Consider the following 25,292-nt stretch of genomic DNA (forward strand, 5'->3'; position numbering starts at 1 on the left):
ACATAGTGCCACTTAAAAAAATGAAAGTGACTTTTAAATTTCCTAATTTCCACCTGATAAAAAGTTTAGTTCATTATGTAATGACTCCCCTCGGAACCAAACAACTTTTGTTTCAAACATTTCTCTTTATGTTCAAAATTGAAAAAATTATTCAGATGACCTGGTTTAAGTGACTCATCCTGTATAAACTTATTAAATCGTACAGTTGCTTCGTTATGAGATTATAACGATATTGTATCGTTCGGTTTGTACCGAGATCTGTACCTTTATTTATTCTATTCGCTTTTTTAAATATTTTTGCACATATCTATAATTAATTATGTTTAATGAAATTTCTTAGAAATTGGGATTAATATTGTATGAAGAGTCTGTCTGAATTTAATTAATTCTAAGTATAAGATATTATATATGTAACAAATTTATCATATTATCGATGAACATATCTTTAGCCAAATTTTATGTGTAATGGATATCTCGATAATCCAGTTATATAAACACGAATAGTAGGTAGTAAGTTGGTTTTCATTTGTACGCTAATTGTTCTGATTTCTTGAGTACCGTTGAACGAAATCTTCAGAAGAATTGAGAGTATTTCGAACAGATACAATTTGAAAGATGTTGCGTGTAGCTTACTTGACGATCTTCCTTTTTGTAAATATCGTTAGTTATAAATTGGATAATGATGATATCACGGAAATTCCAAATTCAATGTCTCGCGGAAGGTGTAAGTAATAGAAAAATGAATGAAATTGTATTTAAAGATGACGAAGGTACAAAATAAAAATAATAAAAATTATAAAATTCAATTAATATTTTATGGTAGTTATATTTATTTTTGCTATATAATATAACATAAACATTTATATTATGTATGAAAATGATAAATTACTAAATCGATTTTTAAACAGTCTTCCCGCTATTCAGTGTTATTCGATTTGCAAACTCGCAATGCCTTGCTAGCAACAATTTAAATGGTACCTGCTTTACCAGAAGAGAATGCCGTAATTATGGTGGAATACCATCTGGCAGTTGTGCAAATGGACATGGTATTTGCTGTGTTTGTAAGTAATTAAAATATTCAAACAATTTTTTATGAAATTTGAATAGTGAGTTCATTTAAATTTAATGTTTACAGTTCAAAAGACATGTGGTTCCACAACAAATGTAAATAATACATATTTCACAAATCCAGAATATCCAACAACTTATGAAAGGCAAGGACGATGCACAATAACAGTACAACGTTGCAATTCAAATATATGCCAAGTGAGCTAATAAAATATGCTAAAAACTTTAAGTTCATCATAATAATTATTTCGCTGAATTAAACGTTGATCGAGTTAAAGGATATAAACTTTGCTAGAAAATTGAATTAGCATATACTTTTTTTCTTTTTCTATTTCTGTAAAAAGTTATAATATGATTCATGTTTAATTTGTAATATCCTAAATTGATTTTAGTTACGTTTGGATTTCTTGGAATTTAATCTTGCTCCACCGAATTCTAGTGGAATTTGTGACCTTGATCTCCTTTTAGTTTCTTCATCTGGAAGCAGAATACCTCGAATTTGTGGAGAAAATGCAAATCAACATGGTAATAAATAAAATTATTGACACAATAATTACATACAAATATCAAATTATATGTAATCGTATATAAATATGTCATAATTAGAATTTTACAATATAAATTGTATAAATATTTAATATATAATATACTTAATGTGAAATAAAATAATTAACATTTGCAGAAACACTTTACCCGGATAAATGAAAAATTAATTTATGATTTTTGAATAGTAAAATAGCTTCCTATATTTAAACAAAATAATTTAGAAAATATAGATAAAAATTTAATAAAATTATATTTGGTTGAATTATATTTATATTCATTGATAATACATATACATATATTTCATGAACTATTGAGTTGCAGGTGTATATTTATATGATTTATATCTTCTATGTTCAGAATCGCACTTTAAATTAATTGGTAAATCTATGTCCATATGAAACTATGTATTTGTATTATGTATTTGTAAATACATTCAATTATTAATAACACTTATAATAACTTAACACTAATCAACCCTTTTGTTGATTTTAATTTTTCAGTGTATGTGGATTTCAATGATGATACTCCTATTATGATATCGATTGATACTAATACTGGATATCCTACAGATCGTCGTTGGAATATAAGAATTCAACAATTACCCTGTGATGCAACATATAAGGGTATGTACATTTTAAACATATTTTATATTGCCTTTTTTTAAATAGGTATATATTTCATAATTAACAATTAAAAATTGACATTTAAGTACATTAATATTTAAAAAAGATTTTAACTTAAAATAAATTTAGCCTTTTATTTATAAAAGTTATATCATTTTTTTAGCTTATAAAAAGTAAGATATTGAGAATATGTTATTGCTATCTTAAGATAGAAGTAACCAATGATATCTAGTACTAAAATACTTCTAACTAATAACTTGATTATAGAATTCTTCTTACAGCCCCAAATGGATGTTTACAGTATTATGATAGTGTCACAGGTACCGTAACAAGTTTTAATTACGGCACAACACAAAATCCAAGAGGTATTATAACTATAATAATAATAATAATTTACAGAAATTAGTTATTTTCTAAAAATAACTATATACATTACCACTTACTTAAAACATATACAAATGTACATGACTGTAATATATACAGTAATATGCCAGAAAGCACAAGAAAAATACAGTATATACAGTAATGCGCCAGTTGCAAACTACAACTACATAATAATTAAATATTTAAGTATTTAGGACCAGAATTTTAAAAAATCTAATTTATATTTTACAGTAAAATTTTTTATATACATTTATGAATATATAAATTGTATACCTATAATAACTATTGTATATCAAAAGTTCAACAAATTGTATTTTTTGAGTTTTATATTATCAAATTTTTTAATATTTTGTCTAAAAAAAAGTATTCTTATGGATATTAATAAAAATTAATTAATAGCAGATACTTATTATTCATGGGAATGCCATTTAATTATTAACAATAATTAAATAGTAAAAAATAATAAAAGTTATAAAACTTAGGTAATAAAAATTATTTTAGAACCACCAATAGGTACACGACAAATCGCAAATACGAATTATGGTGTATGTGTAAGAATGGCACAAGGATATTGTGCCATTGAATGGTCTCAAACAAATTCAAATTCATTTACCGTTTCTGGAGATACTGGTGCATTTGACTCTACTTTAATAGGTAACATGATGTCCTAATTAGTTACTTACAAATGTTAAAAATGTTAATATATTATTATCATTATAATATCATATATTAATATATCATACAAAACATTTTCAAATTTTATTAGCATTGTAATGAGACATAACTATTATGATTACATCAGTAAAATTTGAAAATGTATATAGAAATTACAAAATATTTATTGTAAGCATATGTTTGTCAAAAATATTATTACTATATAAGCCATAATATTTCCTGAGATCATCTTTAACACTAATTATATGTTTAATATGCTATATATTATTTTCCTACTAAAAATTGTGTTCGCAATGTCTTTTAACTTCTATAAACATCTTCGGATTGGTTGCAAATTTGACTAATGTACTTATGATACTCGTGCCTCATTATAATACTAATGAAAGCACATTATACTTATTAAATGTTGCAAAATAATTTGTTACTTCCAAAAACAATCGTTTCTTAAATGAAAACAAATCATTATTTTAATATTATTAATTAGTATAATTATTTGTAAATAAATAGGTACTCAATATGCAGCAGAACAAGGAACCAATTGCACTAAAGATTTTGTTATTATTCCACATCCATTTCAAAATGGTGTTGCAGTCGGTACAGAACGATTTTGTGGTAATGGCTTTATAACAAAAACATGTAAGTACATATTTACTATATCTATAATTTTCTTTTTAACCAAACATAAAATACTTAATATAAATAACTTGCATAGTTCTGTGTCTGTTTATAATGTATAACATATATATATATATATGCACAAAATTTACATACATATGTGCACTATATGATTCTATTATAATAGCTTCTTTTATTTTAGCTTTCTCCAAGCCATTTGTACTATATGTTGTCACAGATGGCGATGAAGTTGGAGAAGTGGAAAATAAAGGATTCTCATTAATGTATCGTCAGCTACCCTGTGTAGCTTAAATAAAAAGCATGTTCTTATTTCACATATACATATGACATATACACTATAATGATAATATTATAGGATATAATAATTTTTATTTGGTTTGGAGGACTTTCTTTTTCATTTGCTACCCTTTCCTACGATTATCACAGTCAGTAAAATACTAAGAGTTTGAAGAATCATGTGTACTATTTCTTGCTAATTATCGAATTGTAAATATTGTACCATTGTTATATTACATCATTATTGGATTTTATGTTAAAATATAGGTATATTTAATTTTATCGTTATATTTTATGTTATTATTCTTCTCATATGTTGAACTGAACTGTTATTATTCATATGTTCTTTAATTTCTATTTACAAATTTATTCTAATTACAAATTCTAATTACAAACTTATTGTTTATAATACAATCTCTCTTGTGTCTTTTTATTGTAGTGATACCAATATAAAAGAGCATAAAATATAATTTTATTCTATCTAGTATTCTTTAATGATCAAAATGAATTATGAAAAAATAATCACAAATAAATGATAATAGAACTGTAATGTAAACAATAAGATAATAAAAATGTAAACAATACAAATCAATATGTTTTATTTATATTATTTAGTCATTAAATATTTGCTTCCTGAATGAGTTTCTACTTCCTTTGTCATAGCATTATACCATGTGCTAAGGTTTGTATTATCTAAAGCATCTTTAAAAGCACTGCATCCTTCTATGCTCTTCAAAACTCCATATACAGCAAGATCTGATAAATTAGGCTTTTCTCCTCCCATAAATGTACCACCATGTTTATTAATAGCGTTTAACCATTTGTTGATTTCATCATATAAAGATTGTCGAACATCTTGTTTTAAATGATGTCTTTTTTTTAATCGTTTTGATATAAGCCACATAGCTGTTGCACCTACATTTATCATAATTAATCTTTCCCATGTTGGAAAATATTCTTCCCATTTACCAACCTAATTGATTAGAAAAGTATCTTTTCATTCTACCTTCTTTTTTTAACCCCTTGCCATACTCGGAAGAATCTGGGCCCAAACGTTGACCCGAATGGTCGAGAAAGGAGCCGAAGTGGCTGAGACAGTGTCGGAACTTAAAACATGATATCGTGCGACTGAGTGCGTAGATAGCCGTGCCCGTGTTTAGAAAAAAGACACCATTCAAGACATTCACACTAGGCCTGAGATTAAGATCACGAGTCTGACCTGTGATATTCAAGTTTAGCTCAAAATTCTCATCACGACTCAGACTCGTAAAAGTATGGCAAGGGGTTAATTTATACATTAATGCTAAAATTATTATATTATCTTGCTTGGTTATATAGTGTGTTATGATGCTTAACTGCTATTAAACTACTTACTTTAGAAAACCAATTGAAAGTTTTATAGGCTTCATCAAGTGTTCTATACACATTCGGTGATAGTGTGTGCACAAATTCATCATCAACCCATTTTCTCCACTTACGCTCTTCCCTAGAACAATATGTTACTCAAAATATAAAACGTAAATAAATATTAGTAACATAAAATATAAGTATTAGTATTGTAATTTTAATGCCACTAATAACTATTCTTTCTACAATGGAACTTACATGATCTTATCCATAATTTTATTTGCAGGTAAATTATCTTGATACATTAAGAAGTATTTATTCATAATTTCATATTTCAATCTTCCATTTTCATCATGCATTGCTATGCTTGGATAATATTCTATTAAATCATTAATTTTTTGGGATCTCTCTTTCAAATATGATGCTAGTAGAGAAATAATCATTGAACTATCATTTAAAGGTTGATATCCTGAATCTACTTGTGCTAAAAGTATTGGTACTTTTTTATAAGATGACCAAGATATTTCTTTCCGTAATACAGGATCAACTTCCACAATTTCATAAGATATTCCATAGTAATCCAAGAAAACTCTGACCTAAAGTGGTTTTATATTTACAATTATCATAATTTATGAAAACAATAATTTATTATTTCTAAAAAAATGTGATTAAAATTTAGCTACTATATTTTACACTTATATTTTCATTTGAAAAATATACATGCTGCTAATTATATCTTTATCATACTATTAATTCAGTACTTACTAAATAAATGATACATATGAATATTTTACCTTGCAACAAAAAGGACATGTCTGATATTGATAAAGAGTTAATTTTAATTCAGTAGTGTCCACTGGAAAAATAATCTGCAATAAAAATAAAATAAGAAAGTATTTTGATGTATGAAAAACAAATTAATCCAATGTTAAGCTTTGAATTAAATAAGCATGAATTAATATGTAAACACAAAATACTTCTCTAGAAACTGGTATTGGTGGTTTTTCTTTAAGTATTTTAATTTTTTCTTCTTTTCCTTGAAGATGATATGTTTTTGAAGCTTCCATATCTTTATACCAAGAATATCCTGTGGTAATAGCTATACCAACAGGAAATCCTATAGAAATTCCTACTAGACTTGCTTTAAATACAGTTCTTAGCATTGAAGATTGTTGAGATGCTGATAAAATACTTTCATTTCGTTTTGGATATCTTTTAATAACATTTTTTGCATAATATAAATTTTGTGGAAATCTTGACAGTCTTTGCAATATAGACATTATGAAGTCTTATTATATACACAGATTAAAATAAATTAATTATTTTAAATATGTTACTCTTAAATAAATTATTTTGCTCCTCTCAGTAATATGACAATTACAAAAAAGGTTATGCATTAAAATTACAAAATATATGACTTTCGTAATAAACTTTATAGATCACGCGTTATTCACATTTAATTTTCGTTCTAATACGAAATTTAATAAATAATCTAATAAAATTATAAGAAAATATCCAGCACAAATTTGTATTTTTATTTATTGTTGTTTACTATTCCACTAAATGTATAATTAATAACACTTATCTTTTGCATTAGCTCTGATAAACAGTTTATTAACTTTATAAAGAGTTTATTCTTTAGAAGATAGGTATTTAATATTACACATTTATAAATTACAATTTATAGGAAAAAAATTTATATTTCATATTCGATCTTTAATAAACTCATTTTAATTTATTTGTAGAATAGATGCAATAATATCTACAGGTTAATTGAGTAAAACGTTTTTTCCACCGGTATTGTTGATAATTGATTTTTATTTATGTACTATTGAATTTGTATCATGAACAAATTTTAAAGGTTATGTAATTTATATTATACTTCTGTACTATATATTTTGCGCAGGCGTGACAAACGCGTAACAGTTAAATAAAGTATGTAAATTACAGTCGGTAATTTACATATTGTCTGTGAATAAAAGAAACCGAAAATTTAATGTTAAATATTGAATCGAATAGCATCTTCAAATATAAATGATACCTGGTGACACACATGTACATTTGTGCGCGCATATATTATATAGCTTGTCAATAGTTGTCAACTAATATCTAAAGCTTCGTAGCTGAACTAGATGTTTGAAAAAAAAATGAAGTTGTGATTTTATAATGTAATTTTGTTTTAGCTATTAGGAACGAATAATATCTATTAATCTCGAAAGTATAAATACATATATATAATATATATATTATATATCTGTGTGTTTATAATTAAAACAGTACAAACAAACTTAACCTCAAAGTTAGGTAAAAGTATCAAATATATCTATATATTAAAAAAGATTAGGAGAGATATTCAACATGGTAATTAAAATTAATATTTAACTGTACTTTTACTTTATTATTATCCTTATAAATTATTAGTACTTTAATATAACTATCAGAAGTGGTATATACTATAAATAAAAAAATAAAATAATTTAATACCTTTGATGTAACATTTCCATTATTTGATTGTTATATATACTTTTTGTATATTTTACATTTGATATGGTTAAATTTGCAATAAAAAAAATAATAAATTTTCAGCATGGCAGAGTAAAAGTTCAAACAACTGCAGAACAGGAAGCATTGAAGAAGAAGGAAAGAGCTGAAAAACTTTCACGTTATAGAATTGGCATGAGTATTGTGTTTAAGAAAGTAATCTCACAAATATATCACTTAATATATATTATAGTGCTAATTGTGTTTATACAATCTCATATAGTTAAATAATAAGCAGCCTAATTAAAAAATAAAATACAGAAAAAGTAATTTAGTTAAATTTATTAAAATGTAACTATTTATTGTTATATATTACAGAGAAACGATAAGATTTATGATGAAGAATTGATGACGGTTACTGAACGTATGGTAAAGCAAAATCCAGATATTTATACTTTATGGAATATTCGTAGAGAGGCATTTACAAATAATGATTGGTAATTATGTGGTAGCAATAATTTTAATATTTTTTTAATGATTAATAGCTATTTGAACTCTTTAGTATTAAATAATAAGTACATCTTATTTGATATTTTATTAATATAATTTTTTATGTATAACGTATTATACATAATACAGTGATATTATAAATATATATGTATTAATCCCTTAAGATTCATGAAGAAAAATTTTTCTAACACAGAATAATAAATATATATATTTAAATTCAAATATTATATAAGTAACAAATTTATTAAATTTAAAATTTAACAATTATGAGTAAAAATTAACATCAAAATGAACGTTATATGACATGTAATATAACTATAAACAGGGATGAAAATCTTTTGGAGGAGTATTATCAAAATGAATTAAGACTTACCGAAGATTGTTTAAAACAAAATCCTAAATCTTATTGGGTATGGTATCAACGAATATGGATTATGAATCATTTAGTAAACTGTGATTGGAAAAGGGAACTAATGTTATGCACCAAGTATTTAAATTTAGATGACAGAAATTGTAAGTTACTAATGTTATTAAATTTTTTATTTTTATTATTTACAAAATAGTAAAATATACAAATATTATTTTTGGTCTATTTTAGTTCATTGTTGGAATTATAGGGAATTTGTTGTACAAAAAGCACAAATTTCTCCTGAAGAAGAATTTGAATTTGCTACCTCAAAGATTCTAAATAATTTCTCTAATTATTCTTCCTGGCATTACAGAAGTTTATTGTTATCAAAAATATTTCATAATTCTGACCAAAACAATATTAATGAAAAAAAGAAACAAGGTAATGCTTTTATGGAATATTAATTGCGTTTGTAAAATATGTTTGCTTTGACACTATTTTGTAATATGTATAGCAAAATTACCATTTCCCTTTTAGAATTAGATTTGGTCATGAATGCCACATTCACAGATCCTAGTGATACGAGTGCTTGGTTCTACCAAAGATGGTTATTAGATACCCATGAATGCCTTCCTATTCTTTCTCAAGCCTTAATACAAGATAATAATGTGATCCTTTTTGCTAATAAAAATATACTAGCTGAGTCAATATGTCTACAAATAAATAATGAAAATGAGAACGTTCAATGGAAATCTTTATATGAAACAAAGATTTCGAAATTGTGGTTTGGAAAATTTAAAAAACAGTTATATGAAGCAAAGAATGTTCAGATAGAAATTGAAGGAATACTTTATCCTTTACTCTGTGTTAATCAGAAATGGATATGTAGAAAAAGGAAATATAAATCCTGTTCTAATAAAGATCAATTACTAGAACAATTATCAAGTTACAAACAACTTGTAGAAATGGAACCTAATAATAAGTGGGGTTATTTAACCAGTATTCTTTTAATGAGGAAAATCGATTTTATACAGTTTTATGAAAATATTTTAACAAATTTGAATGTTCTTGTTAATATTGATTCTCTTCGGTCCAATTATTATAAAGATTTGCGTAAGTATATTTAACGAATAAATTATAAAAATTTAATGATATATATACAAAATGTTTCATCCTTAACCAAACAGCTACATATTTCTTTTAACTCTAATGATACTAGAAAATATTTAAGATATAATGTGAATGGTTCCAAAAAAGAAATATTTTAGAAAAGAAATTTCATTTTAAGGTAATTTTTACCAAGTTTTTTGAAAGTCACTTTTATTTTTTGGCAGGAAATTTACTCTATACATATATTGTCTATCATATAGTCTCAAAGTGATCTTGAATATTGATAAAATAAAATCCTGAGACAATGTTTGGGTATGTCTTAATACAAGTGCTCAGAATGACGTTAATCAGTAGTGATGCACTTTGTAAAAGGAGAAGTTGTGTCTGACACGATAGCAGCACAAGTTGCAATTATACAAAGATAAAGAAGATATTTAGGGGTCTGGTTAAGGTTGAAACACTCTGCAGAACTTATTTCTAGATTATTTAAGGTTAAGTAAGTTTATATTATTGCTGAATATATAAATTTAAAAAATTTGAAAAATTTTATATAAATGTTACAGTTGCTAACTTTAATTTGTAGAATTTAAGTTTGATAAAATTGATTGTCCTTATTGGAGAATTGATTCTAAAATTAATGACTTTTATAAATGCTATAAAATTAGATATAGAATTAATTGTTAGAAAAATATATAAAATCATGTTAAAATATAATTTTGATTAAGTTATAATAATTAATTATTTGTTAGTTTAATTTAGAAATTAAACAATGAATTTTTTTCAGGGAGCAAATACATAATTGAATACAAAATTTCTGAATTATGGAATATAGAAGAAGATCAAGAAACAGAAATAGAAATTGATCTTTCTGGATTAAATTTAACCACACTCAGTAATAACGAATATCTCAGTTTCTTTGAGCAAATAAATCTTAGTGCAAATTATTTATCACATTCCTTAAATCAATTATCTTTACTCCAAAGTTGTAGAAAATTGTCACTTTCAAGCAATCAAATGGAAAATTTAAAAGAGTTTCCTATGTTACAGAATCTTGAAGTTTTATCATTAAGAAATAATAAACTAAATAATTTAGAAGAAATATTACAATTACTAACGAAACATAAATTAAAGTTACTTGATTTAAGAGAAAATCCAATCTGTAATCTTAAAGAATTAGAAAATAGTATTATACAAATCAATCCAGATTTACAACTATATGTAGAGTGATTTTCGTAATACACATATTGATAATAAGATATTGTCCAGCATAGGTATATAAATAAAAATTTAATGTTTGGTTATATGGGAAGAATAAAAATACTTATTTATTATTTTTTTGTATTATATTACACCTTTTCTTATAAATTTGTATAATTAGTTCCTAAATTTAAATAACTTAATGTATATTATATATTTTCATTCAATACAATATTCAATAAATAGAGTAATATATAAAATATATGACTAAAGTACTTTAATTACTTTTGTTACTGTAAAAAATTAAAAAAAATCAGAAATATCTGAATTCTACATTGCATAAAAAGGTAATTAAGATAACAGAAGAAAGCTTATTTCCTTAATGAAACTATGTAATGTCCTTGTTATAAATTCTTTAAGTATACAAATTTGTATTTTGAATCAATATATAGTTTCATAAATAATATATACATTTTCTGTTTTAATTAAATTTAAACTACTTTTAATGTTTTCTTAATTATTACCTGCCTCTCATTTTCCCAATTTAATTTATCTTACGTTGTCAAATTGATACATCGTCAAAAAGTTAATGTAATTAAAAAATAAATAGATAAAATTACAAATTCCTTTACATAAAGATAAAGTTTTTGTATACCCTGAGACTTAAGACTATCCACATTGTTCACAAACAATAAAATGATTTGCAGAACATCTTGATTTTTTATATTGTAACTTGTGAAATTGATACAAATAATAGATGAAAGATAATATTATGACTTGCTTTGTAAACAATAGTAACCCTATACAAAAGTTTTTTATATGTATATTATATACATGTATATATTATATACATATTAAAACAATTCTTAAGTTTAAATAATACATTGTAGTTATTATTAAATAATTAATCTGTTTTGAAGGACAAGTATTTACTTATATAAAATGAAATGAACTTTATAATAAAATTAACGAATGATTAAAAATTACTATTTTATCCAATAATTTAAAATTGAGGAATGCGATTTAGATTCTGTGAATTTTATATTTTCAAAAGTTTTGAAAGTTTTGAAAATATTGAATTTGTATACTACTCCCGATTTGCTTTTATTACAAAATTAATTTTAGGAAATATTATGTGCTAGTACTTGTTCATAAAATATAAATATATATAATATGGTACTCATGAATGTTGCTTAATGAAACTTACTTTTATAAGGACAAGCAGTTTTTTCCGCGCGTAATAATAAATTTAGTAAAATCAAAAATGCATTATCAAATGAAACAAATCTATTACATTAAATATTTTTACTTTCATTGAGGTTTGATACAGTAAAATAATATTAGAACTGTTCGATTCGTTTACATGAAATTAAGCAAATAAATCTATAATTTTTTCTATGTTGTTTCAAATGAATAATTGCTGTATCTTTCTTTTCATCTGATACATTTATAGTATTTAATTTTCTATTTTATTTAATATAATATACGATATTTATTTAATATAATATAACATAAGCGTTTCTATAAAGTACTATATAAGCAATAAAACATAAGCCAATGTCAATAAAAATTATATTGATAGCTGTGATTATGAATAATTACTTATACGATTATACATATGTATATACGTATAACAAAGTAATATTAAAGTAATGATAACTTTATAATACTAAAAATTGTTATTCCTGAATGCACAGAATTGTTATTGCTATTATATATGTATAACTCTTTCTCTCTTTATTCGGCATTTATAATTTTTAATTTGCCGCTTATATCAGAACCAATCAATAAGAAATAAAATGGTTCTAGTAGAAAACGTACCATTACTGAACGCAACTTACATTATTGTTGGATTACTATTCGATTTATTTATTCTCTGACACTTGATATAGCAAACAATATGGCTTATCATTGTTAAAATTCTACCAAGCGGACTTTCTGTTAAAAGATTTCGAATCTCTTAGGGATACGATGAATTATTTCGAAATAATTTTATCATCTTGTTTTTTCGCTGTTAGTATGCGTACCTGATACTTATGATATTCCATGTAGGTGAAGGTGAGCGTATATATGTATGTAAACGTGATACGTATGTGCACATTGAATCATTATTTCTCATAACCTTTTTATGAATACGAAATATAGCAGATGCAATTAGACAATTTTTAAAAGATGTGGGTAAATCCATACATTTTGTAGCCGGCAAGTGGCGAAGATACTAGACGCATACTATATTCAATGGAGTGGACTGTATTCTTGTGATTTTTCGCTTGAAGTAGATTTTACCGTATCTTCGATTTGCGAGAAAATTTTTATTCCGAGTCTAGTTAAGTGTGTAATCTCTACAGCGTATATCATATCATGGCCTCGTCAAATAGAAGAATTCAAATCGGCTCTGCTTGGTTTCAAACAAAGATTAACCTAAGACCACAGCGTCGAGGTATCCATCACGTTACCGAGGAAATCTTAAGAAGAATTCCTGAACTCTGCGAATTTTCAGTCGGACTTTGTCATATACAAAGTAAGTGAGTTTCTTTAATAAAAAGTAATTCCATCATAACATTATAGTACAGAAAAAAACTATTACAATTTTTTAGACAAAGCATTGATAAATTTTATATTTTTTTTCAAGTAAAAGTTCAATTTTAATGTATTTCATATCTCTGGAAAATAATATTTATATTGCGTAGTATATGTATACATATTTGCTAATTACATATCCACATGTATACTAATATAACATGTAATAGTATATATATAATACTATATTATTATATATATATATAATGTTTATGTATGTATGTACAAAGCAATAAACATTTATTTACAAATATTTTTATTTTTACTAATTTGGATTACAATCCAAGAGAAAATTAAATAATATACTAAAATCTATTAAAAAGAAGAATACGAAATATTCTTTTTTATTACTGATAACCTTTAATGATATATATAAACTAGATAAGATAAAAAAACGTAGAAAAGTATATTAATATTAGATACTATTAATTACCATGGTAAAATTAGAAAATATATACATTTTTCTACATTTTAACAAATTGTTAAAACAATAACATTTTGTTAAAAATTCTACATTATTATTATTATTGTGGAAATAAAAATGATATATTTATAGGTAATGTATTGAGTAAACTAATTATATTGACCAGACGAAGTAATAAAATGTTCATGGAACTAATATAAGTATTATAAAGATATTTTCCTATAGCGTAAATAGTTTCCATTATTTTTTAGTTCTTCACACATCAGCAAGTTTAGCACTAAATGAAAATTGGGATCCAGATGTTAGAGATGATGTAGAAATGATGCTTAATAAAATAGTTCCTGAAGGTTTGGCCTATAGACACAGTTGTGAAGGACCAGATGATATGGTAAGTTTATGAAATATCTTTTATTATTCCTGAAATTAAATTATGCTATGCATTATATATATAGATCTGTGAATTTTTGTTGTAGTTTATAAATATTATGTTAATAAAATAATGCAATTAAATATAAGAGAAAACAATATGCTGATAATTATATTTTTTTTAATAGCAAATCATTTTAAAACGAAAGTTCAGCTTTTTTCTTTTTAATTATAAACATAGTAACTTTATAAAAATAGACTTATAAATTTATATATAGATATAATTATATTATTTATAGCCAGCGCATGTAAAGGCATGTTTTCTGGGCTCTTCATTGAGTATTCCAATTACTGATGGCAAATTGACTTTGGGTACGTGGCAAGGAATTTGGTTGTGTGAACATCGTAATGATGCTGGAAGTCGCAAAGTAGCTATTACATTGACGGGTTGTCTCAGGGATCCTGCACGTAGTCCTTTGAGCCCTGTTAGTCCTATTGCTTCTACTAGCAGCTAGGACCACTCACACCCCCAAAGGCGTAGCAAACGTCAGCTGCGCATATCTACATCCAGTGATTCAAGCTAGCAGCTGCTTAATCTTAGACAAATTCTAAGAGTATAATTCAGAAAAGAGTGTATGGATACTTCAAAAATATATAAATATTACATTTTCTTATATCCACTCATTATCACAAATTTCCAGCATTTTTTATAATGGCATAACTTGTAAAATCATAAAAATAATTGACAATATTTATTAATGTTCTTATGCTTATCTCATATATCTTATATTTTTTTATACATATAAATATAATATATTTATTACTTATATTTTAATAAATACATAAATATTTAGTAAATATACATTTTATGATTTTATTTAGATTATATAGAGACATTTCTCTTTAAACTGAGTTAACAGTAACTATCCAAAAATGTGGTTCATTGAATATATAATGTTGTTCAGTACTTATAAACTGCCAAGGCAATTGTATATTATATGCATTCAGAAATAAATATAAACGAATTACAAGTATCCTGCACTCTTCATCGCTCTTAGAAAATTAATGTAATGCATTCTGATATAATGCGTCCAATACTCCGAATTTAATTACATAGCTTTATTTAAATAATTCTTTTGTAAAAAAAAAGATTAATAAAGAAAATGGCATTAATAATTGCTCAGCTGAGACCTTACATCACTTTTTATAATATGTAAGAAAATCTCAGCTTGAGTATGTGCAATATGTTATAACTTTCTAACTCACTGCTTATCATAGGGTAGGCATTTTTAATGACGTTTCCAATGCATTTGGGGGTGTATATAGGTTACAATCAACACTTCTTTGCTGTGCTAATATATTTCTGCTAGAGATATCCACATAAGTTATATTAATAGTAACAACATGTGGGCAACAAGTCAGTATGAAAGTAGACAGTTAAGAGAATCATCAAACTATGCAAATAATGATTTAGACTTACTACATTGTTAGGTATTTACTGATAAAATATTCTAGAAACTTAAATAATCTAATTAAAACATAAAATGTCATCTAGAAATGTAGCACTGCAAAGAGTTGTAATAAAAATTACCTACAATGTTACTAAAATAACCAAAGCTTATCATGGGAGCTTGTTAATGTATCTAATGTACTGTAAAGCAAGCAGTCGATGTTAGTTGTTAATCTTTCTCATATATAGTATAAATGGTCGTCCATTATGATTAATGAATATGCTTTAATGTGAAGTATCCAATGCAATTCATATAGCTTACATATTAACAGCTCAAAAATATAAAACTATCAAAAATTATGATAAATTTTTAGCAAGTTATACATTTTTTTCTCATAAAGAAATATATGGAACGAGTTGGTATACTTCATCATATAACATTAAAAATTTGAAATTCATCTGTGAATTCAATTCTAATTTTGTTAATATGCTCAACAATCCAAATTATTAAATATGTAAAATTCATAGCAATTTGCTATTAATCAATTCACCTACCAAGTTCATTTCATAAATTAAATGATTGAAAATTATTATATTTGCAAGATAATTACCATAAACAATAATACACTATATATATATTTTATAATATATTAATACATATAAATATAATTAATTTCATCTTAACATTTGAAGATAATCATTTAATTTTCTGATAAACTTTTATTTTTTCTGGCAAAATAGTAATCATTGCTTAAACTATAGTTAAAGAAGTGCATATATATTTGTTTTAAAGTATGTGTATTTCTTTTCAGTTGATACATATCCAAATTTTTAATATTATGTAAAACACATGTATAGTGATTATCTCATAATCGTTGTTATTATAACAAATCTACAAATTTGACGAATTTATACATTTTCAAATCATTGGTTTCAATTTTTAAAATAAAAAATTTAAGCTGTATATTTATCACATGTCTTATAAAAGAAATTAATAACTATATAACTAAAGTTAAACTTTTACTAAGAAATTATAAGCAGCATTTATAAAATGTTACTTTCCACTTATACATGCAACATATTAAGTTAGTATGATTTCCCATTTCCTAAGAAAAGTTGTTTTGTATTGTTATGAAAGAAAATGTTAAAAACATTGACATAATATAATTGTGTGTACAATTTGCAAAGTTGTGTTCTAAGATTTGTTTGGTATTTTCCTATCTATATAAAAAAACACTATATTTTGCAGTGTAATGTTATATAGTGGATGATTTAATGAAAGTGTTAACAAAAAGTGTTAATATAATTTTGTGTAAATATTTCATACATTTACATTTTTTCAAACTGTTTTGTGATTAGTTTCAAGGTATTTAAAAAGGTTTAGTATTTATAATATTATTATAATAGCATAATTAGCATCAAAATTTAAACTTAATATTTGGAAAAATAAAAAATTGTATTTGCATATTTAATTGAAAATCAGATGTTTTTATGCCTTGATTATGAGATAAACAACATTCGATATAATCACAGTTTTCTAAATATTTAAATTATTCGATATTTATAAAATTTTCTAGATATATGAAATATTAGTTTTTATTTAGCTGGATATAGTGGACCTATAATAACAAATTATAGAAAACTAATACATTAGGATTATACAGTATATAATAAATACTATTATACATTAAATTTAACGTTATTAAATGTACATATAAAATTATATTTTTAAGTGAAGGGTATAGTGAGAACACCATATTATGAGCGGATGTAATGAAGTTTAAATGCAAATATGATAATTGTATAATATCTCTAAAATGTAGTAATATATAAAATTGTTTATATAAAATAAATACAATGACTTCTTATGCAGCTTGAAAAAAGTTTCATTATAATATAAAAGAAAAAAATACAATTTTACAAAGTTGAATTTTACTACATCTCATTTTTATACCAAGTTGTTTACTCAAAGAATTAAAGAAATAAAAATACCAATTTATATAACATTATATTCAAAACATAGTAAGTTTCAACATACATACTATTAATATTTCTAAATTGTATTTAATATAAAAAGTGAAAATTACAATTAAAATTTTCGTACAAAATACAATTATGAAATAGATGAATGATGATATGAAACCTTATTGTTGTAAAAATAATATATTATGTTAATTTTTCCATTATGTGCAGTTAGAAATAAAAAGTAACAAAAATTAATTCATTACAATGTACAAACCAATCATTAGCAATGAATTCATTTCTTGTATATATATAGTCAATTAATACATTTTGATTATAGTAAGAAGATAACAATATAATGGGATTAGTGATATGTATTATACAATTATATATATATTACATATAGTAGTTACAAATAATTCTCTGCTATTTAGTATCTCTCACAAATATAGTTTTAGTATTATTTTAAATCTGTTTTATGACAATGTACATGTCTTTTTCATAAAATGCTAATTTATATTGTTTTTGAGAAAGGGTTAATTTGTTTGCATAATATTTAATCATATTTATTTAAGAAGTGGTATCTAAAATATAAATTTAAAAATTGTTTTCAATGCAAATTGTGACAAACGATTTATAAAATTAAATAATTAAATAAAAGTATGTAGATATGTAGATATCTGCGGATGCCTATGTGTATGTTACATACAATAAAATTATAGCATTCTATAAAAAATTTAAAATTTGGAATAGTAAATATGAATTACTTATATTGGTAAATGTACTGTAATACATGTAATAGATGAAAAAATCATTTACTCACTTTATATTTACTTTTATTTTTTATATTTTTCACTTATATTTTGCATGCAAATTTACTTTATTTTCATTGTATTTTCCTTAAATAATCCAAAGTGGAATACTATTTTAAGAGTAGAAAAATTTCTTTGGTAAAGATGTATGAAACTGTACCTTGGGAATTTGTATGGAAGTATATATTAATATTTTATTATGCATAATACTATATATATTTACAATTTTATTATTTTACATACTTTCATATTTTTATTTTTGATTAAACTTCTTATAAATTTATAAAATGTGGCAGTATAAAAATATATTGATCCAGGCTTCTTATATTTTAATGACTCTAATATATTGTAAATCTTAATTATTATTTGTATTTTATTTATATAATAATTATTTATAATAATATATTAAAAACAGTTTGTGTTATACATATCATGATATTTAAAAATTACAATGCTTAAAGTATAGTTGAAACATAATGATAAAGATCATTTGTATTTATATTTTTAAATTATGTGTTCATTATCATTAAACAGAAGTTAAAATGATACATTTTCAAACACTTATATAGCATATGATGATGATACACATTATTATCATGAATGTTAATACATATATTAGTGATGTAGAAAACAAATCCTGAACATAACTTGATATGTGCCATTAACGATGAAAATATCCTTGATATAAAATTGATATTGTTTTATTTTATTTTCACAACTAAAACAAATATTTCGTTTCAAATAAAAATTATTAAATTTTAGAGAGGGAACATTTCTAAATTAGTTCGTAAAAAATCCAATAAAAATTAAATTAAATGGATGAAATGTGTTAAGAAATTTTCATATTACATTTAGCACAAAAATAAAATAGTCTAATTCTTGAAGTTATACATTAAAGTTTTAAAAATATGAAGTTTAATTACTTTGAGGACTAAAAATGTGTTCGTTACTATGTGGTAAAAGCTTACCATCCGGTTTATTGTTATCAGATTCATTAAATTCTTTGTAATTTTCAGGTATTGGGTGTGGTCCTGGATGTCTTAAATCATTTGCTTTATCTTGAACTTCTTTAAATGATGCTTTAATATTATCTAGTGCATTACCTAATCCTGTTTTAATTTGATTAAATTCTTGTGTCACCAATGAGAGTCTTCCCAATAGATAATTTAAATTATCATCAACTTCGGTCATGCGTTTTGTTATTTCGCTTACCTGTAGGAATACACGCATATAAGTATCTAAAGTAATATGTTAAGAATTTTTTGTATTCAATATCAATTCTTACTTTAGTTTCCATTCCACCCATGGTAGAAGTTGTACCATTAACATATTTTTCATTTTGCTTATGTAATTTGTCTAATGCTTTTGCACTTTCTGTCATTTGTTGATACATGACATTTATTTGTCGCCACACCTTTTATTTAAAAAAATTTAATACAAATAAATTTAATAAATATAATATATTTAATGCTCAATAATAGTTTTTTAGAAAAATATATTTTTAATCATTACCTGATTCATTTCTTGTTCCATCTTAGTAGTTAAATTTGCTAAAGCTCCATTTTGATTGTCCATAATATCATTTGATATGCCATCAAATCTTTGATTTAGAGTATTATTAATATTTGTACCTTGTGCTTTCACTAAATCTCCTACCTCTAGAAGAATTTGATGCACACCATATTCAACTCTTCTTTTAGTATCTAGGACATGATCAGCCATTGATACTATTACAGATTGCCCTTTTTCAAGATCATTTAATTCTTGATTTACATGTTCAGCATTATTTGCCAAGTCCATTCTAAAACCTCCGAAATACTCAATAAGATTTTATTATTATTGAATTGTTATATTTAGAAAGATAATATTAACTAATTAGTAATTTATATATGATATTCTTGCGCAAAATACATAGTATTTACATACATAATACATTTTTATTCAGAGGAATATAACTGTTAATAATGCTTGTACTGTTCAATTTAAAGAATACGATTATAAATACAAATATTTTGAAAATATAAGATTAAGGAAATTATTATGTGTATAAAAAGTTATTTTATGTTGACACATAGTGATGATGCTTAAAATTTTATATAAAAATGTTGAATTATAGTTAATAATCAAGTGAAAAGAATAAGCAAGATAATAATATAAATTATATTTTGGGAATGTCATAAATAAATTACAATTTTAAAATAATTGAACTAAAATATGTCAGAAGTACGTTATTACATAACAATACCTAAGTGCTCCTATATTATCTTTTGTTTCATCTTTACTTTCTGTTAATTTATTTTCAATGTTATTAAGTCCTTTAGTAATAATATCTTTTAATGTATGCTTAGCTTCTTGCAAAAGTGTTTGAGTTTCATTATGTAGAGTTTGCATTTCAGTAATCCTAAATAAAATTTAATATTCATTAATTCTTATTTCCAAAGAAAAATTTTAAATTAAATTATACATAATATCGATTTACAATTATGATTAATTCATAATTATTCATAAAAATTGGAAATAAAATTATGTTAATACAAATGCAAATGAACTTAGTGCACTGACAAACCTTTTAGTTTGTATATTCAATGTTAAAAAAATTTTCTTTTATGTTTCATAACAACATATTGTTGACAAGAGTAGTGATACATACTGTGGTAATTGCTTAATTTGATCAGAAGTATCATCTAAATGTTTCTTTATAGAAGGTAGCATTCTTGTATAATTATCAATATTTAAGATGGCATCAAATTGTGGTTCTTGTAATTTCTTTTTTATGTTTTGTGATTGTTCTTTAATTTTTTCCAGTGAAACTTCGAGATCACTAAGCCTTGTACCAATATCTTGGATCTATAGAGCATATGATTTTAATAAGTTTTTAAATGAAAATTTAAACATGTTATTTACCTCAGTCAATAATGCTTGTGTTGTTCCTGATTGAACATTTGTGGCTTCTTTTAATTTTATTGCTTCAGATTTTAAAAGCGACTCTGTTTTTGAAATTCTCTCCATTAACAATAATTCTGTATTATTTAATTTTGAAATAATATGAGCGTGATTATCTAGTGGAGGTAATGTAGTATCTGGTCTATTATTTACTTCTGATACTTTATTTTCAATATCTGTAAGCCATCCCTCTAAACGACTTTCTAAATCTTCTAAACCATCAACAGTCTTTTGCATTTGTATTCTTTCTCGTTCATCTCTCTAAATGAAATAGGAACAAATTTTTCTTTATATTATAACATATTATATTATATATATATTATATGTACATTATATACAATAATACATGTATGTATTATTGCAAAAATATATAAAGTTTTGCTGTAGAAATGTGAGTTTTTAAAAAAGTTGCACATTATAAATTTTTTCAAAAGTTAATATGATAAATATACGTAAATTTAAAGTAGTTTTTCTCTAATATTGGTTACTTAGAACTACTTTGTTAATTATCAAATACCTGAGAGATTAACTGTTCTATTCCCATTACTTTTTCATCAAGTTTTGTCAATTGTAATTTTAAGGAATCGATAGTTGACATACGTTTTGTCAATACTGTAATTGCTTTTTTTAATTGTTCTCCCAGCTGACGTTCTCGTGCCTCATGCCTTTCTAATTTTTCAGTATTTTCTCGCATCATGTGTACTAAACTTAACATTGCATCTTTAATATCTTCATGTCTAAAAATTATATTACATTAACTATATTGTAATAACAGAAGCTTAACAAAAATTCATGATGGATAACAAGATGATATTTGACTTTCCATTTTTATGTAACTGTTGTTAATATAAAATCATATATAAAATAACTACTTTAATTATATTAATTGAATAATGAAAGAACTTACGTAATTTCTCTAGCATTGTTCAGATCTATACAAAGTAACTGCAGAAATAATATTAACATATATTTCATTTTCAATTATTGTTAATTAATGTCTTGGGTTTAAAAGAATTGTCTGAAATAAAAAATATTAATTTTATTCCATGATACTGAGTGTGTATATCTTTCTTGAATATTTTTAATTATTTTCTTTTTATTGTTTTCTTACATTTTTTAAATAATTTGAAAATTATGTCATTGCTATAGCTACAAAAGTATATGCTATGTAACTGAAATGCTTCCTTTGATCAATTAATTGAATGTGCTGTTATTGAGATAAGAAGTTAAGAGGTCATTACTGATGACTCTTTGATGGATAAAGTAAACCATCCTTGTTAATAAATTATCACAATAATAAAAGCTTTTATAGTTAATGAATAAAATCATTGTGTTTGAATAACAACTATCAAAAATAATTCCCTTTAATGTATAGTTTTAAATACATTTAATCATATAAATAATTCAAATTATGCGTATTTAAATTAATATGTGTATGATATACGAGCGTGTGTACATGTATATACGTGTGAGCGCGTGTACATACATATATATGTGTGCACATACACGCAATAGTGTGAATAAGGAAAGAAAGAAGAAATTCAAATATATAAACATTTGTGTTTTTTTTACATTCTATACTTTTCGTCCTAATATTTTATATAACTAAGTAATATATATGATAATCTTAACTCCATATTTTGTAGTTTTCAGGCGAATATACTTTTCTTTACTGTATGTTACAAAGAGTTCAAATTTTAGCTATTTATAGATCTACAGATGCACATCAAGTGCCGTTTGATGGAGCCATATGGTTCACATAAAACCATCTGTTCCTAGTGTAACAAAATCTAACTTTTGTAGTAGTATACTTGTAAATATTATAATAAAGATCTTACATATAATATATATCATTTAATATATAAACATAATACAGTTTGTTAAATGTTTTCTAATAAATGACTATCTATTTTATCCGTCATGAGAATCGTAATTATATTTTTATTTAAATAATGAAATATGTTCTTACTATTAATATAATTTTATTTTGATACAATCATAACACAATAAAATATTCCGTTTTATATGGTTTTCCTAATATATTTCACTTTCTTATTGTTTCCGAACAAATCATTTTTCTATTTCTATCGAATTGCATCTTATAAAATATTTATATTATAATAGTTTCAAAATGATATTAATATTTCATAAAGAAAATATTTGTAATTGTTGAATATGAATATGCTTATATGTACATGATATTAATCTTATATGTTAAACACTAAACAACGATATATATGTTTTACTTATAACAAGAAAATTTATATTATAATTTTTACAATACTGTACTTATTTTGTAATATTATTTACTTCAATTATATAAGTAATTTACCACTTATAAGATTGAAAATATCATAATGCTAATAATTAATTTCAAAGTAATTTCCAGCGTACCATTTTAAGTCATGATTATAGTTAGTGTACACTGACCACCATTTTAAAACATAAATTAAGATCTAATGATTCAAAATGAAAACAGTTCAATGTACACTAATGAAGCCGTCATCTTTATATATATTTCAGTTATGTATCATTTTACTAATACAGCAATAAATAATAAAAGAAATGTTCTTGTTTTTAATCATAAACAATAATAAAGAAAATGTTGAACTTTCATAACAAAGTTGTTGAAGTAGTAATTTTAACAAAATATGATAATAACTTTTACAAATGTATATTAACATTTATTTAGAAGGAAGTATTTTTTATAACATTTAACGAAAAGGGGCATAAATTAAGTGAATAACACAAATATGTCCGTTAAATAAATAATACAATATTTGTAATTACTAAAAGATAGAAAATAAATATATGTTATTAATAAACATAAAATATAATATAATAAACTACAGAAAGACAATCTGAATATTTACTTACATAAGTAATATTTATACTCTAATCCTTTGTGTATAACAAACAACGTGTAAAGAAGAACGTACTGTTTCTCATTCGATCAGCGAACAAGTGATTATGGTATCATTAGGTAAGTCCACATTTGGATTTTTAAAAAACTGAACTCAAGGTATATGCTATTTAGTAGCGACATATAGCGGTCGTTTTTGGTACTTAGCAAGATGCAACTTTTAATACTAATAATAAATATGTATATATATACTGAATTTTAATGCAATTGCATTTCATGACTTTAACATTTAAAATTAAAATATTTTCATAACATATAAAATTTCATTTTATAAATTTATAATATCCATAAATAAAGAAGATGCTAAGTAGAAAGCTCTTATAACCTATATTAACTTATCAATACATATTTCGTATTTTAACTCTATCTAGTGCATTGTTAAAGTCTTTTCTATTTTATTAGAATATGAGAAAAAAGATATAGAAAAACTTTTTAAAATATGTAATAATGTTTAAAATGTTATTTCAACTTTGTGAATAAAATTTAAAAATTTTAGAAATTTAAAATTGACATTTCTGACAATTTTCAATATGCATTTATTTTATGTTTGTATAATAATATGTTGTAACATAATGTATCATATGAGTGTAACAAAAAAATGAAATAATATTGTTAGAAATTCAATAAGCT

At 23.9% G+C, this 25,292-nt stretch overlaps 5 protein-coding genes across 12 annotated transcripts; 3 read left to right on the forward strand and 2 right to left on the reverse strand.

The window, feature by feature from the left end:
• Window positions 1-447: 447 nt before the first annotated feature.
• LOC117237144 lies at window positions 448-4,490 on the forward strand. 3 transcript variants are annotated; one of them, XM_033500820.1, is made up of 9 exons: window positions 448-724; window positions 909-1,061; window positions 1,136-1,266; window positions 1,461-1,593; window positions 2,184-2,237; window positions 2,519-2,602; window positions 3,123-3,275; window positions 3,804-3,932; window positions 4,114-4,490. In XM_033500820.1, exons 1-9 carry the CDS (start codon window positions 616-618, stop codon window positions 4,221-4,223), a joined length of 1,056 nt encoding a protein of 351 aa, XP_033356711.1. In that variant the 5' UTR covers window positions 448-615; the 3' UTR covers window positions 4,224-4,490. The 3 variants fall into 3 exon arrangements, with proteins under 3 accessions (XP_033356711.1, XP_033356712.1, XP_033356710.1); XM_033500819.1 differs by having other exon boundaries at window positions 456-724; window positions 2,115-2,237; XM_033500821.1 differs by lacking the exons at window positions 3,804-3,932; window positions 4,114-4,490 and adding an exon at window positions 3,504-3,514 and having other exon boundaries at window positions 451-724; window positions 2,115-2,237; window positions 3,123-3,308.
• A 293-nt stretch (window positions 4,491-4,783) lies between these two features.
• Window positions 4,784-7,396, reverse strand: LOC117237143 (prostaglandin E synthase 2). Its single transcript, XM_033500818.1, has 5 exons — window positions 6,533-7,396; window positions 6,350-6,424; window positions 5,814-6,151; window positions 5,583-5,694; window positions 4,784-5,181 (listed from the first exon to the last, which is right to left on the reverse strand). The coding sequence occupies exons 1-5, from the start codon at window positions 6,833-6,835 to the stop codon at window positions 4,816-4,818; spliced, it is 1,194 nt and encodes a 397-aa protein (XP_033356709.1). The 5' UTR covers window positions 6,836-7,396; the 3' UTR covers window positions 4,784-4,815.
• A 363-nt stretch (window positions 7,397-7,759) lies between these two features.
• LOC117237140 (geranylgeranyl transferase type-2 subunit alpha) lies at window positions 7,760-11,338 on the forward strand. 2 transcript variants are annotated; one of them, XM_033500811.1, is made up of 7 exons: window positions 7,760-7,916; window positions 8,142-8,252; window positions 8,415-8,533; window positions 8,872-9,059; window positions 9,145-9,336; window positions 9,433-10,008; window positions 10,790-11,338. In XM_033500811.1, the coding sequence occupies exons 1-7, from the start codon at window positions 7,914-7,916 to the stop codon at window positions 11,230-11,232; spliced, it is 1,632 nt and encodes a 543-aa protein (XP_033356702.1). In that variant the 5' UTR covers window positions 7,760-7,913; the 3' UTR covers window positions 11,233-11,338. The 2 variants fall into 2 exon arrangements, with proteins under 2 accessions (XP_033356702.1, XP_033356704.1); XM_033500813.1 differs by lacking the exon at window positions 7,760-7,916 and having other exon boundaries at window positions 8,142-8,248.
• A 1,719-nt stretch (window positions 11,339-13,057) lies between these two features.
• LOC117237136 (UPF0047 protein YjbQ) lies at window positions 13,058-16,293 on the forward strand. 3 transcript variants are annotated; one of them, XM_033500804.1, is made up of 4 exons: window positions 13,058-13,260; window positions 13,551-13,723; window positions 14,458-14,594; window positions 14,872-16,293. In XM_033500804.1, exons 2-4 carry the CDS (start codon window positions 13,564-13,566, stop codon window positions 15,085-15,087), a joined length of 513 nt encoding a protein of 170 aa, XP_033356695.1. In that variant the 5' UTR covers window positions 13,058-13,260; window positions 13,551-13,563; the 3' UTR covers window positions 15,088-16,293. The 3 variants fall into 3 exon arrangements, with proteins under 3 accessions (XP_033356695.1, XP_033356696.1, XP_033356693.1); XM_033500805.1 differs by having other exon boundaries at window positions 13,058-13,215; XM_033500802.1 differs by having other exon boundaries at window positions 13,059-13,260; window positions 13,348-13,723.
• On the reverse strand, window positions 14,409-24,750 carry LOC117237135 (centromere-associated protein E). Of its 3 annotated transcripts, none has more exons than XM_033500800.1 (9): window positions 22,647-22,714; window positions 22,257-22,476; window positions 21,701-22,000; window positions 21,447-21,643; window positions 21,042-21,197; window positions 20,309-20,597; window positions 20,082-20,210; window positions 19,765-20,008; window positions 14,409-14,623 (listed from the first exon to the last, which is right to left on the reverse strand). In XM_033500800.1, exons 1-9 carry the CDS (start codon window positions 22,712-22,714, stop codon window positions 14,601-14,603), a joined length of 1,626 nt encoding a protein of 541 aa, XP_033356691.1. In that variant the 3' UTR covers window positions 14,409-14,600. The 3 variants fall into 3 exon arrangements, with proteins under 3 accessions (XP_033356691.1, XP_033356692.1, XP_033356690.1); XM_033500801.1 differs by lacking the exon at window positions 14,409-14,623 and adding an exon at window positions 19,313-19,514; XM_033500799.1 differs by lacking the exon at window positions 14,409-14,623 and adding an exon at window positions 24,617-24,750 and having other exon boundaries at window positions 19,670-20,008; window positions 22,647-22,757.
• Between the last annotated feature and the right edge of the window lie 542 nt (window positions 24,751-25,292).

Source organism: Bombus vosnesenskii, unplaced genomic scaffold (genome assembly GCF_011952255.1).
Source record: "Bombus vosnesenskii isolate JDL3184/JDL3185 unplaced genomic scaffold, Bvos_JDL3184-5_v1.1 scf7180000013358, whole genome shotgun sequence".
Classification (NCBI taxonomy): Eukaryota; Metazoa; Arthropoda; class Insecta; order Hymenoptera; family Apidae; genus Bombus; species Bombus vosnesenskii.

Coding starts and splice junctions, on each gene's coding strand:
- LOC117237144 (XM_033500819.1), top strand. CDS start 616: ATGTTGCGTGTAGCTTACTTGACGATCTTCCTTTTTGTAAATATCGTT. Junction 725..908: donor TTCAATGTCTCGCGGAAGGT/GTAAGTAATAGA, acceptor ATTTTTAAACAG/TCTTCCCGCTATTCAGTGTT. Junction 1,062..1,135: donor ACATGGTATTTGCTGTGTTT/GTAAGTAATTAA, acceptor TAATGTTTACAG/TTCAAAAGACATGTGGTTCC.
- LOC117237135 (XM_033500799.1), bottom strand. CDS start 22,714: ATGAAATATATGTTAATATTATTTCTGCAGTTACTTTGTATAGATCTG. Junction 20,598..21,041: donor GATAATATAGGAGCACTTAG/GTATTGTTATGT, acceptor CGGAGGTTTTAG/AATGGACTTGGCAAATAATG. Junction 20,009..20,081: donor TGGGTGGAATGGAAACTAAA/GTAAGAATTGAT, acceptor GTATTCCTACAG/GTAAGCGAAATAACAAAACG.
- LOC117237136 (XM_033500804.1), top strand. CDS start 13,564: ATGGCCTCGTCAAATAGAAGAATTCAAATCGGCTCTGCTTGGTTTCAA. Junction 13,724..14,457: donor CGGACTTTGTCATATACAAA/GTAAGTGAGTTT, acceptor ATTATTTTTTAG/TTCTTCACACATCAGCAAGT. Junction 14,595..14,871: donor GTGAAGGACCAGATGATATG/GTAAGTTTATGA, acceptor TATTATTTATAG/CCAGCGCATGTAAAGGCATG.
- LOC117237143 (XM_033500818.1), bottom strand. CDS start 6,835: ATGTCTATATTGCAAAGACTGTCAAGATTTCCACAAAATTTATATTAT. Junction 5,695..5,813: donor AAAATTATGGATAAGATCAT/GTAAGTTCCATT, acceptor ATATTGTTCTAG/GGAAGAGCGTAAGTGGAGAA. Junction 5,182..5,582: donor CTTTCAATTGGTTTTCTAAA/GTAAGTAGTTTA, acceptor CTAATCAATTAG/GTTGGTAAATGGGAAGAATA.
- LOC117237140 (XM_033500811.1), top strand. Junction 8,534..8,871: donor GCATTTACAAATAATGATTG/GTAATTATGTGG, acceptor AACTATAAACAG/GGATGAAAATCTTTTGGAGG. Junction 10,009..10,789: donor CAATTATTATAAAGATTTGC/GTAAGTATATTT, acceptor AATTTTTTTCAG/GGAGCAAATACATAATTGAA.